This window comes from Antechinus flavipes, chromosome 4 (genome assembly GCF_016432865.1).
Source record: "Antechinus flavipes isolate AdamAnt ecotype Samford, QLD, Australia chromosome 4, AdamAnt_v2, whole genome shotgun sequence".
NCBI lineage: Eukaryota > Metazoa > Chordata > Mammalia > Dasyuromorphia > Dasyuridae > Antechinus > Antechinus flavipes.
Window position 1 is genome coordinate 445,179,623 of NC_067401.1, and position 15,827 is coordinate 445,195,449.

The 15,827-nt window shown below is 38.0% G+C and overlaps 1 protein-coding gene across 1 annotated transcript in view; it reads right to left on the bottom strand.

The window, feature by feature from the left end:
* Positions 1-15,827, bottom strand: part of DDAH1 (dimethylarginine dimethylaminohydrolase 1) — a 201,441-nt gene extending 185,614 nt beyond the window's left edge. The window contains exon 1 of the mRNA XM_051999248.1: positions 15,293-15,827. Coding sequence (XP_051855208.1) covers positions 15,293-15,595 — 303 coding nt within the window. The 5' untranslated portion in view covers positions 15,596-15,827. The remainder of the gene's footprint in view (positions 1-15,292) is intronic.

Here is a 15,827-nt window from a genome sequence, read left to right on the forward strand (position 1 = left end):
AAATTATTTCTACATCTAACCATGGTAACAACTCTATTTGCATTCAGTTAGCCCTAAAATGAAGCTATACCAGCAGCCCAAGGGGCAAATTATGATTTGCTAGACTGGGGTAGAGAGTGGATACTGAAGAAGGGACTTATAAATTCTAATTAGTGATTAAAATTAGAAGGGAGAGAGGGTAATTTTCAATAGCCACACTAGTCCCTGTTGACTACATAAATGCCTAAGCACAGAAAGTTGATATCCTTCCCTTTCACTCCCCTCCCCCAAGACACAAATATATCCTCCAAGTGCTCAAGACAACCAGGGCTTGTCTAGATTTGAACTGACCAGGGCCTCTGGCCCTTCCCTGGAAACTAGGGTTTATCCCAGAGAGATTTTTTTCTTGCCCCTCAGGGATATGGCAGTAGGGAGATTTCCATGATCTAATTTCAAAACCACCTCCCAAGAGAAATGGGGATTTCCCATTATGGAAGTGGGATGCAAATAGTTGGTATGCAGAAGTCTTGATGCCAAATAAGGATGAATATGCCAATATGCCCCTTTGAAAAGGCCAGGGATATACAACTATCCCTTCCCTCTACATATACACACAAGTATACAATCACCCAAACCTCTGAATACTGGAGTGCTTTGAGATTACAGGACAGAAGAGGGATGTGGACCCTTACCCTCTGCATCTTGGGTCTATGCCTTTCTTATCTCTGTGTTCATCCCCCCTTCCCACCCAGTTCTTTCTTTTGTCCTTTATGCCAGAAAATCCTATGTGAAGGAAGAAGAGGTAACAAAGTCATTTTTGAGGTGGGATTGGAAATCCAAGATAGTAGGGAAAGGCACCTCATCCCTACCCTATCCCTCCAATCCCCTATAATTAAATGGCACAATCTTCATCATGCAAAAAAGCTATATTTTTAAAGTGAAACTTTCCTTATTTAGTCCTTCTGAGAAAAAAATTGGTTTGTCCTTTTGAAAAACAAAAGAGCAAATAGTCTGTAAATTATCACATAAAAGAAATCAGGCAAGTCAAGAAAGGAATGTTTGGGGAAACATCAGAATTAGTAAAGAGAGCAAGAAATTAAAAATACACACTGGAATAGAAGATTTTCCTTTGTACGATACTTTGCAAATTTCAAAGTTCTACATGAATATTATTATTATTATTTAGACTATTAATACTTATTTACAGAAAATATCATCTATATTAAAGCTTTTTAAAATTATTAGTCACAACTTCACAAGGTTTGCATAACTGAATGTGGGGATCATGAAATTATAAATTATTAGTAGTATATGTTTGATTTGTATATTTTATACATCTATATATCTGGGTAATGTCAAAAATGTCTTGGGCAAAAAAGAGTCATGAGTGGAAAAAATTTAAGAAGTCCTAATCTATATAACTCTGGTGGAAATGTTGTAGTCTAGTAAAAGGTACTAAGGACCTACAAAAAATTTAAACCTATTTTTAGGATTCTGTTTAGATTAGAAATATTATTAAAATATCACTCTGAAATGTGTACCACCTGTACAGATCAGCAGGACAACCTGACTAATCAAAAATATAAAATAAGATTGAATGGACAGGAGGAAGCCAGATTATGGTGGGCTTTGAATGTCAAGCTGAGGATTTGTATATTATTCTAGCAGCAATAAGGAGATACTGAAGAATTTTTAATTAGGACATGATATGGTCAGATCTGTATTCTAAGAATATCAATTTGGCAGCAATATGAAAGCTGTATTGGAGACAGAGGATAGACTAGAAGCAGATCAGTGAAGAGACTTATAGCAGACTGAGTAAAGATGAGAGCTAGGGAAGAGGTCATATGAGCAGAGAAACAAGGACAAATGGTAGAGGAATTGAAGAGGTACAAGACAGTAACTGATTAGATATTGGATAGAGGAGAGGTGAGAGAGACAAGGGTGATTCCAAGCTTGTAAATACGAATCACTAGCAGTGCAGGGGTCCTATCAACAGAAAAAGGGAAGTTTGGGTCAATGATGCATTTGTTGTGGGAAATAAAATGAGTTCTGTTTGAGATGTCCTTTTAAGATATCTAGGCAGTGATACCTAAGATATTATAATATCCTTTAACTGTGTAATCTGGACTTTTCCAAATCTTTGCAGAAATCTGTGGGTACACTAACTTGAACAAGATAGATTTCTTGTTATCATTAATATGATTTTAAATTATTTCAACATTTCAGAAAGTCATGATTTCATTGATGTAGATGCTATATTAATGGGGAACATAGTGTCTCCAAGATGGTCTTCCTGAATCATGTAGTTGATAAGAAATTGTTGGAATCTTTACAAACTGCTAACTCATTAGAGTTGATCTAATCTTACAAGAAGATGTTTTGGGCAGAACCTGAAACAAGGTACTAAGTAGAACTAATTAGTACAATGCTTGTGTTTGCACCTTCACTCATTGGAGTTCACAAGTATGCCAGCTTCACAAAGTAAACTTTGTAACTTTGGGAATTCACACCTCCCTTAAAGCTCTTAGGGCCAGAGAGCACTATGGGAGAAAACCCATAATCCCTCTCTCTCATATCCCACAATTCATCCCTCTTGTATAAAAGAAACAGACAGAGGCTCTCGGTCAGATTTCAGCGGAATTACGCCAGAAACCCTCTCTCCGAGGCGAGGCAAGAAAGAACATATTTCACTTGGCTGGCTGGTCACGGAAGAGAGTTCAGCTGCATTGGAGAGGAGCACTCTGGTGCAGACACAGAGCACTTTGAGAGATTTCACCAGAATGACATGAAGAGTGGAGCTGGCTGGAGGCTGAAGAAAGCAGAGGCAGAGGCTGAAGGACAGAATCCTTGGATTTGGCGACATTCGGAGGGAGCTCTTGGAACCAAGCAGAGAGATAGACCTCTAAGCTAACTGGGATATATTGGAGATAATAAAAGATCTGAACTTTTGTCACCTGGCTGTGTTTTGAGAAGAAAAAGCTCACCACATTTTGGTGCCCGAACAGGGACCGACAAAATCCTGATTCCAGGGAAGGCACCCAGAGAGAACTTTTATAATATTTTATAGAAGAACAAGAATCCAACATTTGGACTTGAACCCTGGACCCTCAGATTTGAACCCCAACATTTGAACTCCAACAAGAAATCAGTACTTAATATCCAGCCCTCTGGTGATCATTATCCCCACACACAGCTAAGCCAGAATTAGGACAATAGATAATCAAACTTCCTGGCTTCCTTGGAGGGTCAGTTCACCCACCACTTTCTTCAGGAAACCTTTCTTGATCTTTGAAGTTCCTATTGTTCTCTCACAGCCAAATAAATTTTAAGTTCTCTTAATTCTTTCCTAGTTAATCATCATTTATTAAGCACTCACGAGAGGTAATGTCACATCTCTAAAATGGAGATAATAATAACTTAGCATGGTGCCTGGCACATAGTAAGTGCTTAATAAATGCTTGTTCCCTTGTTCCCATTCCTTCTACTTCCTGACTGTATGCCAAGTGGTGTGATCAAAATGTCATGTATATATTTATCTGTTTACAAGATGCAAGATGTATCTAGCCAGTGAAGTGTTAAGTTCATTAAAGGTAAGGAAGTTTCTGTTTTTTTTTTTTCTTTGAATTCCAAGCTCATCATAGTGTTGTGCACATAGTATGTTTTTAATGAATGCTTGCTGGCTCATACTCACCTTTACAGCTTAATCCTTCTTGAACTTATATTCTTCTGGCTTAAGTCGCAAGAGACCACTGTAAGCTCCATGCAGAAATGAAGCACAGGAGTATGGCTAAGTGATAAAGTCATTCATTAACATAGCTCACTCTTTTGTAGATGGCATTTATATATCACTGTAAGATTTGCAAAGAATGTTATTATCATTTGGTCCTTGAACAATCTGTGAGGAAAAACTTCATTGTCTGAAGAAAGATTAGAACTCAAGTTTTCCCTGATTCCAAATCCAGAATTCTGTCCAATATTTATTCCAATAATCCTGCTTTGCCCCCCTCCTTATGTAGATAGAGAACTACACTCCTTTCATTTCAAAAAAAAATTATCATCTCCAATCTATTTTAAGAGGATATTATGAATACAAAGAGAAATGGCAACTCAGTTAAGACTGGTGCTTTTCATGAGTTTGAGGGGTGATGCTATTACTATCTCCAGTATGGAAAGTCAGGAAAATCATTAAGCACGATATTTCAGTTTTTCTTGGTCATGTCTTCACAGCCTGATTTACTTTGTTTTTGTTGAAATATGACATTTCAGAGAATCATTTATGTCTCTAGTCAAATATAAATAGGCATACATCTTTTGAAGGCAAATTGAAATAATTTTTGAATTATTATTAACATGAATAATTGAGAAATGACTATAAAACAATGAGCTATCTTGGCATGAGGAAATTAAGTTTACTTTTATCTGAACTTCAAGGTTTTTCTAGGCACTTTATTAGCTTCCATCTTATCTAGATGTCCCCTGTAAACTTAGCTATTTTAATGTGCTGTGATGCCATTCAGGATGGTTGATTTGACATTCAATGACACCAGGACTTTGTAGAATGAGAGAATAGGGGAAAAGAAATAGGGTTGGGAATGGGGGAATCTTCATAACTCCAGAACACATAATACAGATGTTGATCTAAAATAACCTATGGGTTATGGGCTGCAACAAGGCAGAAACCACAAAGGGAATCTAAACACCCCAGGGAATCTAAGATTATTGTGAGGTCTGCCCTTGATTGTCTACAAAATAAAATCTAGACTCCTTGACAATGCATTCAAGATCCTTTACCATGTCATACCTATCTGTCTTTTTACCCTTATTCCATACTGCTCCCTATCAGGAGTTCTGCCCTTCAGGAAATTGGGCTAGTTGTCATTCTCATCCTCATCTCCTATTCTGCTTCCTCTGTACCTTCTAGTTGTAGAATATCTGCCCCTTTCATGCTTAGTCTCCAACTCTGCTTTTTGAGATCCTATCCATCCTTGAAGACCTAGTGAATAATTAATCCCATGAAGTGGTAACACTATTCTACATGGTTCCATTGGGCTGGAACCAATGACTATATTTTACATAATTATAACTCCAGATTGTCCAAATTTGAATATATTGAACCATTTAAGAAGATTAATTATTAATATTAATAAGGATCTAGCTGTACTTAGTATTCTCATAAGGCCCCAGCTGTATTCACTACATTTTCCATGAAATTTTCCTTGGTTTGTTCAGTTGGAAAAAAACCTTTCCTTCCTTGAATCTCACTAAGCCCTTACTTGTGCAGTCAATGTATTATATTTTGTATTAGCCATTTATGCCTAGCCCTCCCAACTAATGTGAAAATTTAATGCAAGGGGATGATATGCTATTGTTTTTAATTTGAAGAAGTGGAAAGACTGTTAGACAAGAAGTCACAGGACCTGAACTCTGTCACTTTATTACCTCTATATCTTGGACAAATTCCTCATCTTCCCTGGGCTTCAGTTTTTCCAATTATAAAATGAAGGGTTGAATGATATCAGCAGGTCAAGCTCAATTAGAAATTGTGATCCATAGTTGATTTCAAAAACCACAAATTAACATTATCTATGTTCTTCCATATTTTAATTTATTTTTGTGAAGCATTTCCTAATTGCACTTTATTCTGGTTGGGCAATAAAACATTAAAAAAATTAAAAACCTAGGGCTTTAGGTGGTGATTCTGACACCTTTGAGATGTTACTTGAGGACCTCCGAATTCCCTGCCAAGTCTTGGTCTATGATTCTATCAGCCTGTGATCTCTGAATATTCCCTTGATCCTACTATAGCAGTCTGAATATACTAGATATTTAATAAATTGGATTAATTGCTTTAGTCAAGGGCATCTGCCTTAGTCCCTCATACAGGGACTCCAACTTATATCTACAACACAACATTCACCAACTTACTAGACTTAGGCCACTCTATCAAATGATAGGCTTTTATTTGGTCTTTTTAAATATGGCTGTTTTGTAAGGCATGCTTATGTCTCTTGGTTACATGGCTTTATAAACTTATTTGAAGCTTCCACATTTCCTGAGCAATTAAGAACATACAAAAAGACATCAAGTACAGAATACATTTTAATGAAATACCCACAAGAGGTTATATTTTTATTTATATATATAAAAGTCAGGTAGGAGCAACATGATTTTCATTAGAATGTGTTCATTCCCACAAGCCAATTCAGATAAAATTGTATTATAAAGAGAGTAGCTCAGAAATTGTGTTCCTTTTAACTTGTAGTTTTGTGATATCAGCAAGAAATGGATATGTTTTGTTACATAAGGGACATTCTGTAATGTCAGTGAGCCAGAAAATTATTGTGATTTTTCACAGTATCTCAGGTTGGGGAAGAAGTTCAGAGGCCAAACAGTATAACCAATACATGAAAAAGGATCCTTTCTTCAACATACCTGACAGTCACCTAGTCTTTGCTGGAAGGACTGACTACAGTGAGGAGAAACTCATTACTTTTGGAGGAAAACCATTTTGTTCTTGGATGGTTCTCTTTGTTAGGATGATTGCCCTTATATCGAGGGGTAGATAGAGTAAAGATAGAGTCATTGAGTAAAGAAGACCTGAGTTCAAATCTACCCTCACTTACTAATTATGTGAATTTGGGCAAGTTACTTAAACTTGTTTGTCGCAGTTTTCTCATTTGTAAAATGAATTGGAGAAGGAAATGGCAAACCCACTATAGTTTTTATTTTTACAAAAAAACCCACACCAAATAGGGTCAAGAAGAGTCAGACAAGACTAAATCATTGAACAAAATCAACAAAAATCTTCTATCAAAACTAAATTCAAGTCCAGCAACTGAAGATCACAGATGTGTAACTGGTAGAGAACTTAAAGATTATCAAATCCAACCTTCTATTTTACAGATAAGAAAACTAAGGTACATAATGATAATGACTTGTCCTCAGTCATGCAGATCCTGCATAAATGTCATAGATTAGATCCACTGAATCACCAGACTATTTTATCTATTGCTCCCAATTTTGTCCTCTGGGGTTATGCAGAACAAACTGCATCCATCTTCCACATGTCAGATCTTCAAATGCTTGAAGAGAGGTAACATGCTTCTTTTCCCTAAGCTAAATATTTCTAGTTTCTTCAACTGACTCACAAATGGCATGACCCTGAAGCTTTTCACCATACAGACTACCTTCCTCTAAACACTTTTAAGCTTATCAGAATCCTTTACGAATGTAGAATCCAGTTAAACAGAAGGATAGAGATTGCATCTATGATTTTATTGACATGGGTAACTTCCAGATGATAAAACTCCCTGTACATTGCAAATCAGCACTGTCTCTCCAATTTATTGCCACAAAAGTTGCCTAGAACAGGGGGCAAGTTACTTTGCTGGAGTCATATGAAGTCAAAGGCAATACTTCAGCTCAACTTTTCCTGCCTCCAAGGTCAAATCCATTGCTCAACACTGTCTCTCATGACACCCAAAAATGAACAAAGTATTCCAGGAGAAATCTGACTAGGATGGAGTACGATCTGATTATCACCTTCCCATTTCTAGATACCTGGCTTGAATTAAGACTGCTGGTTTACCTTCCTGGCTTATATATCCTAGTCTTGATTGATATTATATATATATAATATTATTATATGTAGTATAATATAATATAATATTTATTTAGAGTCCACTAAACACCATTCCACTCCACTTCACTCCCATTCGAATAAGCTAGTATCTATCCATTCCTCCTCGATCTTGTCTTCAAGAAGAACTGTATTTTCCCTCTATGTTGTGTTGTCTGACAAATTATAGCAAGCTTTACAGTATGCTCAATTGTGTTTTTGGTAAGCAAAATAAGAAGGCATGGGCAGGTTGAGAAGTGCACAACAAGGGGGAACACCCCTGACAATGAGATCCATCAAAAGATCTATTTGTCATCATTGCTTAAATGATCTAAACAGAAGAACCAAGATGTTTGTCAACTGATTCCCTTATTTTAGGCACTCTTGCTCTTTCAAGTTTTGGCTTCCAGCAGGGCACAATATTAAATTTTTTTGATAATGACAAAATGAACCAGATTGTCACTATATACACATCCCTTTAAATGGAATTTTTATTTGAGGTTGCTGTTGTGATATCTATTCAGATGGAAAACAACTGTCTACATAGTTGGCCTGAAGAATTTGTTGGTGGAAAGTCAAAGCATCCAAGGCTAGGTGTGTTATTTTGTCCAACAGGTATGGTGGAGCTTGACATGGGGGTATTTTCAGGTCACTGAATGTATTACTGTTGCTTTTTATAAATGCCACAACATGCAAATATAGATTAGAAGAAGCTTTCAGCAGCTGGTACTGTTTTAATGGTAAAAAAAAAATCCAATAAAACCATATCCACACTAATTTAAAAAACATATTTCCATATTAATGTTCAGGGTCATAAGAGGCCATGAATAATTTACCTGATGGAAAAGCTTTAGAAGCTAAACTCTCATTTGTTCAAATGTCCTAAGTGGACTTTTATGGTTGTGGTTTCTACTAATGGGTGGATTGCTAGCATAACAGTAATCAAAATTAATACAAAAGAAATATGAACTCTACAGCAACCAAAGATGTGAAAAAGCTATTTTCCTGGGCAAAAGCGGAGAATCTATCCATCATTCCTTTTCTATTTATGAAATGTTCCATAAAAAACCCTTTTGCCAAAAAGTTCCATTTTAGTCAATGGCATTTGATAACAATTACATTCTACTTATCATTTTGCACTTTAATGCTCAGGCTTTCATAATCAACTGCAGGTAGTCAAATTAATTTATCTTAATAGCATCAACCTTTTCCCCAAAAACTTTTCCTGCTGAAGCTATTCTCAAGAATAGGGTGTAAACACACAATGAAAGCAGTTGTTGAGACTAGTTGGAGGCAACTCTGTACTAAGATATGATCGTTTGTTGCCATCTGAATAGCCTCCAGCACATTCACTCTTCAGCTTCCAGTGAGTCAGAATAATTTCTAATTAAGGTACAAAAGAGTTTTCCTCTATTGAATTTAAACAGAAGTTTGGGGAAATTTTTTGTGTGCTCATCTGATTTTTAAATTCTATTTATCTTTAAAAGGGAAAACAAAAAAGGCAACAGCTGAGTTCATATGGATATAGTTAATGTCTGAAATAGGATTCATGTGATTAATTACCTTTACAATTAAAGAGAAAATCCTGATTGGCTTTTAAAGCCCTTCTTAAAGGGGCCAGTTCACCTTACACCTTACACCAAGTTTCCCCCATTCCCCTTTACTCTTTAAATCAGTAACACTGACTGCCTTAGTTCTTGACACCAAGCATTGTCTCTGGCTATTCCCCATTCTTGGATGCAATCTCTCTCATTATCCCTACCTCTTAGCTTCCCTGGCTTCTTTCAAGTATCAGCTAACATGCCCACTTCTGAAATAATCCTTTCCTTAGTTTTCCTTCATCTTATTGGCTTTCACATGATTGTGTCTTTAATTCATTCTATGAATATTTTGTTTGACATTGATATTTATATATTGGCTTCCTCATTAGACTCTGAACTCCTTGAGGGCAGGGACTATTTTCCCCCTTTCTTTGTGTCCCCCAAATTTAGCACAGAATCTGGCCTATAGTAGGTACTTAATAAATGCTTGTTGATCTGACTTGAAAAATCTCATAATTGAAAGACCCCTCAGGTGATATCTAATCTAATTCATTTCTGAACAACTCTGACAAAATGGTCATCCATTTTGAAGACTTCTAGTATCTACTAATCCCATTCCACTTTTGTATAGTTCTAATTGTTTGAAAATTTTAAATTATTATTGAATTAAAATCTCTTTCTGCAGCACTTTAACTAATTGCTACTAGCAGGGTCTTCGTGGCTTCTCCCTCCCTTTAAGGTTCATTTTAAGTACCATGTATTTCAAGAAGATCCTTCCAATTTCTCTAACTGCTAGCATCTCTCTTCAAATCACTATGTATTCATTTTGCATACATATTGTATCAGTGAACTCTCCTTTGTAGGGTTCAAGTCCCTTGAGGGCATTTTCTGTCTCCTAACTATATATGTGCATAGCCAGAATATTGGCGGCACTTAATGCATATTAAGTGATTGAGGACTAACAGAACAAATCTAATCCCCTTTCTGACAGCCAATTTGATGATTAGTTATAATTATGCAAAGTTAACAGAAGCTCTGATAAACACATCATTTCATTTTGATCAATAATATGGGGGCCAAAACAGTTCTGCTTTTCTTAGAATAAGCACAGAGCCAGACAAGTATAAACTGGCACCTCCTTTGTTGATACAACAAAAACTCTATAATTAATAATTGTTATCTTAGCTCCAAGCACTGTCTTCTTCTCATAAGGTCCTACCCCCCAAATCAAAATTCTCCTAGGAGAAATACAATATGAAGTCCCTAATATGAGTGACAATGGGTTCCTACTACTTATCCCTTCACCTCAAAATCCCCCTTTCCCCTCTTCATCCCTAAGAAACCAAAGGCAGCTAAATTGGGATAGCCATCAGGCAACAGATATTCCCAACACCCTTGATGATTACACCAATCTCTATTCTACACTAGACTACCTGTGTGATTCCTGTTGTTGTAAAGACTGTCTTTAACAAAACAAACAAACAAACAAACAAAACAACAACAACAACAAAAAAAAAAAAACATGGTAAGCTAGGTTAAAAAAAAAAAAACTCTCCTTCACTTAGCATAACGCCTGGCACATAGTAGGACCCAATCAATGTTGATTAATGATTTGATTGCCTGAGTGATGGGAGGAAAAGGAAAGAAAAGTTATTCTTGTGTGTTTTTTTCTTGTGTTTCTGTGAAGCCCTTCACTATCTCTGGGGGAAGTTTTCTGAGTTGGGCAATGCTGTGAGCTGTCCAAGGTCTGATGCATAGTCAATCATATGGTGAAGAATCCCTATCTCAAGTTTAGCTAGTTAGCTACATCCTTGACAGCCTCTGTTCTCTCAGTCATGCCTTTGTCAGAGGTCAGGGGACACTAACTGCAGAACAGACAACATGAAGGCACTTGGCTGCCTGGTGAAACAGATACTGAAAGAGGAAGCAGGATACAGAAAGGAGAAGGGAGAACTAGACATACACAGCAACAGTAGTAATAATTCATCTGAATGGTAAATTTCATTAACCACTAATCATAGATTTTAAAAGATTTTGTGAAATGCAATTTGGTGTATTAGAGCAGATCTCAAAAATGCATTTCAATAACCCTGGCATTTAGAAAGAAGATAGAGAGGGAATGAATAAATAGGGTGAACAAAAGCCTATCTTTAAAAATGCTCTATTTCAAAAATATTTTAAAATTGTTGTTAATGTTATATGATTAAGAATTGATGATTACCAAGTAATTACAACATTAAGTAAAGTTAATGAAGATAAAAATGGAAATTTACCTACTTATTGACTTCTACTTTCTACTTCTAAAGAAAATCAATCTTACTATCTGGGATGAATAATTTTTGTTGTTATTGTTAATAATAATAATAATAATAGGCAGTGTGGTATAATTAATAAAAATCTGGTTTAGGGCTTGGTTTCAATTGGAATCTCTGACATGCCATGGCTCTGAGACACTGAGAAAATCATTCATCTTCTCTTTTTCAGTCAGCCACATAAGACTAAGTTTCAGAGAAAGTGTCAACCTGTATCAGTAGAAGGAGTTTTCTATCAAAGTGAAATCACAGGGATAATCCCTATCTAACAAAATAGTCATTTGTCCTTAAAAAGAAGATATTGGATAGCAATAATGCTAACTTGTTTTCAAGTAATTTATATATTAACAAATAGTCAATCATCTATTGAAGAATTATTAGTCCTCTGCTTCATCAGATGAGTAGAGATTGCACATGGATTTTATTGACATGGATGAGTTCCAAATATGTAAACTTACTCTGTCAATATACATGGGTACACATTCTCTAAAACTGAGTCTTAAAAAGCTTCTGAGAGCATGGAGAGCTTGTTATTTGTCCAGAATGGCACTCAGCATGTGTAAAAGGCAAAATCTGAACCTAGATCTTCCTAGCTTAAAGATCAGTTCTCCATCCACTTTACCACAATCTTTAATCAATAATAACCAATGAAAATGTCTTCAAATTGGTATGAAATATTGGACTTTCCTCAGAAGGAAAAGGAAAGAGCAAATAAGTAAGGAGGATTTCTTCAGATTTCTCAAATGAAGATCATCAAGATATAAAGCTGATCATTTGTATTCAAATACAGTCTTAAAGATTGAACTAATAAAACGAAAATTCAAGTACAAGTGAATCCCAATTTACTAAAACAGAATATACTGAATGGTAATTAAGGTGAAATCTCAAATATGAATATGAAGAAAGCATGGCTGACAGTATTATTCAGTTATAACAGTCATGACTCTTTGTGACCCCATTTGGGATTTTCTTGGCAAAAATACTGGAGTGGTTTGCCATTTCCGTCTCCAGCTCATTTTATAGATAAGGAAACTGAGGCAAACAGGTTTAAGTGACTTGCCCAAACTCACATATTTAGTAAGTATCCGAAGCTAGATTTGAACTCAAGTTTTCCTGACTTCAAGTCCAGTGCTCTATCCACTGGGCCACTAAGCCACCTAAAGATTGATGTAGAATCATATAAATTGAATAACCTGTTATTTAAAAATCTAAAGTCATAAAAATGATACCTTTGGCTGTTTCTGAATTATATGAGCAATAATTCTTCATTCACATTGCATGGAAATACTGAATAGTGATAGAAGGGAGTCATCCTTGAATCTTCACTAGTAGTGAACTGGTTCAGACATATTTCATTGTTAAACACACACACACACACACACACACACACACACACACACACACAAGTTTGAACTGCGCTGAGCAAGACACTGTGTAGGTGCCAGGGATGGGAACAAATATTTAAACAAATATTTTGCCCTGTTCAGTCAAACACAAACAATCTACTGAGGAGAAAGGATATTTTACTATAATTAGGAGTATAAAGATAGGATTAAATCCCTATTCTGCCACTTATTATGTGATCACAGGCCATTTCTCTCTGAGAAGTCTATTTCATCATCTTTAAAATGGTGGGTAGTTAATTCTTATGTAACCTATCTAGAAAGATTTTTGTGAAGATCTAAAAGGCTTTGTAACTGTACAGCAGCAAACAAATGCCACCTGAAAATATTATTACTCAGTGCCTTTATTCTATATTCTAGTCAGTCGAGTTATACCTTGGCTCTATGTACCCTACTCTAAGGTACTTACTGAAGAGGAACCATTTCCAAGCACTTGACTTATCCTGGGAGAACATGGCATATTAGATTAGATGAGATTGGATATCCAAAACATTAGCTTTACTTTCCATAAAGAGAAGGAGAAAATGTCACTGTAATTGAATTATTGACAAGTGAAACTCAAAAAGTGAATCTATTCTGACCCTCTAGGGTGTGTGTGTATGTGTGGTTACATATATACATATACACAAATATGTACAGATATATGTGTATGTGTGTGTATACATATATAAACTTAGGAAAAACAGGAAGGAATGAAGTCAACTTTCATATATTGCTCAACACGTAGGAGGTGTTGACCATTTTCATCTTAGGAAAGTGACACTATCATTGAAAATCAGAGGTACCCCAGAACAATATTCTGAGAGGAAATTGGATTGCACTACCAAACAGGCACCATTCTGAAGAGCTTCCTGAGAACATTTCCATTTTCTCCTAAAGTACAAGCTATACATAGCCCTACTTCTTGGTGAAGAGCACATTAGAAATGTTTCCATCAGTACTGAACTTTTTCTCAATTTAAAATTCAGTTGGGAAATCCATGAAATCAAAGAGTTGGAAGGCAAAAGGAAAAACAGGTGGTTGAAAAATCAAATCCAGTATCCTTTTTATTAACTGAATTATGAAAAAGGGGTTGCTGAAAAAGGTTATTAATTAATGGATTGTTTTTATTCACTAAGAATATGTAATGTCCTCTCAGACAAGAAGCACCTGTGTAGGTTCCCAAACTCTACGACCCATTTCTAACATGTGTCAATGTCCTAATGTGTGAAAAGAATAAAAAGAAAAAACTCCCAATATGAAAGAAAGCATCCAGCTTCTTGCAATGTTATTGTATGCTAACAGCAAAGGATTTTTTGGGCCTTGGCTGTGAGTAGACACTGGGGCAGCATTGTCCAGATGGCATTTCAAAATCAAATTTCGCCCTATTCTTCTCTCAATGTTGACCTATATTGTATTTTAAGTATTCCCTGCAATTTTCACATGCTATTGTGGCTTTTTCATACAGTCAATACCCCTTTAACCCCAAACCAAAACCATCTTAATTGCTTTTAATGAGACTAAAAACCAACTAGATTTGGAGGGCGACATTTCTATTTAAAACACACACACAACACACACACACACACACACACACACACACACACACACCCCGCACTCGACAGAGTACAGCTTTCCAAATATACTCCATTCAAATACTTAGCAAACCAACAAAACAGACCCACCCCCCCATCTGTATTCATTCACTCTACTCTCCCATTCTGCATGAGTCACACGCCAGTATTGTAAAAGTAACCGAGATATCAGTGAGCACGCTCGTCCCCCCATTTATTAGGCCCCCAAACTGCTCCTGAGCAGCCAAGACGCTACTTGATCCCTGCTTCATTGTGACAAATGGGAGCATCTCTCTCAAGTCCCTCTCCCATCATTCCACCAGCCTGCCTGCTTGCCACGCCTTAGAGCACACCGCACACACGGGCTCCTCTCTCCCTGACAAACAGCTGGGAGTTACATTTTCCTTTTCTTTTTCTCTGGCTCTCTCTGCAAAACAAATAAACAAAAATGCATGTGTGTGGGAAGTGGGGTGGGATGAGATGAAGAAGAGTGGGGCGGTTTTCACGCACCCTGCAAGTCCTTCAAGAAAGCAGAAATAACACTTCTAGGATCTTGAACAGCAGAACAGCATACAACCTTTCGCAAATAGTCGAGGGATAATGACAATGAACTTCTCTGTGTGCCTTTCTCTCCAGTGTTTGTGTTTGTGTGTGTGTGTGTGTGTGTGTGTGTGTGTGTACCTCATATTCACTCTCTCCCAGAAATGGGAAGTTCCTAAGTAGCGCGGAAGCCGATTCTTCCTAGACATTGGGCAGATGCCGCTGTTAAGTGGCGGGCGCGCGGGAAGGGGCGCCCGGGCTTTCGAAGCCCTCCCTCCTGTCAGCTCTGCCCTGCCCTGCCAATACACTCCCAGCCTCTGCCAGCCCCGGCGCGCCTCCCTACCTCCTTCCTCCGGCTCACCGCCCCGGGTCTGGTGAGGAGGGCTGTCTCCTCGCACACCACGGCCACGTCCTCCACGAACACGCAGTCGGGCAGGCTCTCGTCCGCCGGCAGCTCTACCACTTGCAGCCCCAGTTTGTTCTTCAGCACCCCCACGTAGAGCTGGTGCTCGCGCTCGGCCCGGGCGAAATCCACCTCGTCGCCCTTGTGGCGCCGGAGCGCGTGCTGGCACAGGGACTCGGGCAGTCCCCGCACCACGGCGTGGGTGACCCGGCCGAAGGTGGAGAGGTGGCCGAGCGCGGCCATGGCCAGCGGCTGCGGCCGGGGCCGGGGAGGCGAGAGAAGCGGGCGGAGAGGAAGGACTGGCCCGGCTGGCGGGCTGGCCGGGCGCGGCGCGGCGCGGCGCTGCGCTGCGTTGTGCCGTGCGGTGACAGGCGGCCCCCCCTCAGAAGGGCAGCGGCGACCACGTAACCGCGGCTCTTTCCCCTGGCAGCCGATGAATGTAGTGCAAAAAAAGCTTGCTCGCGACCAAAAACCT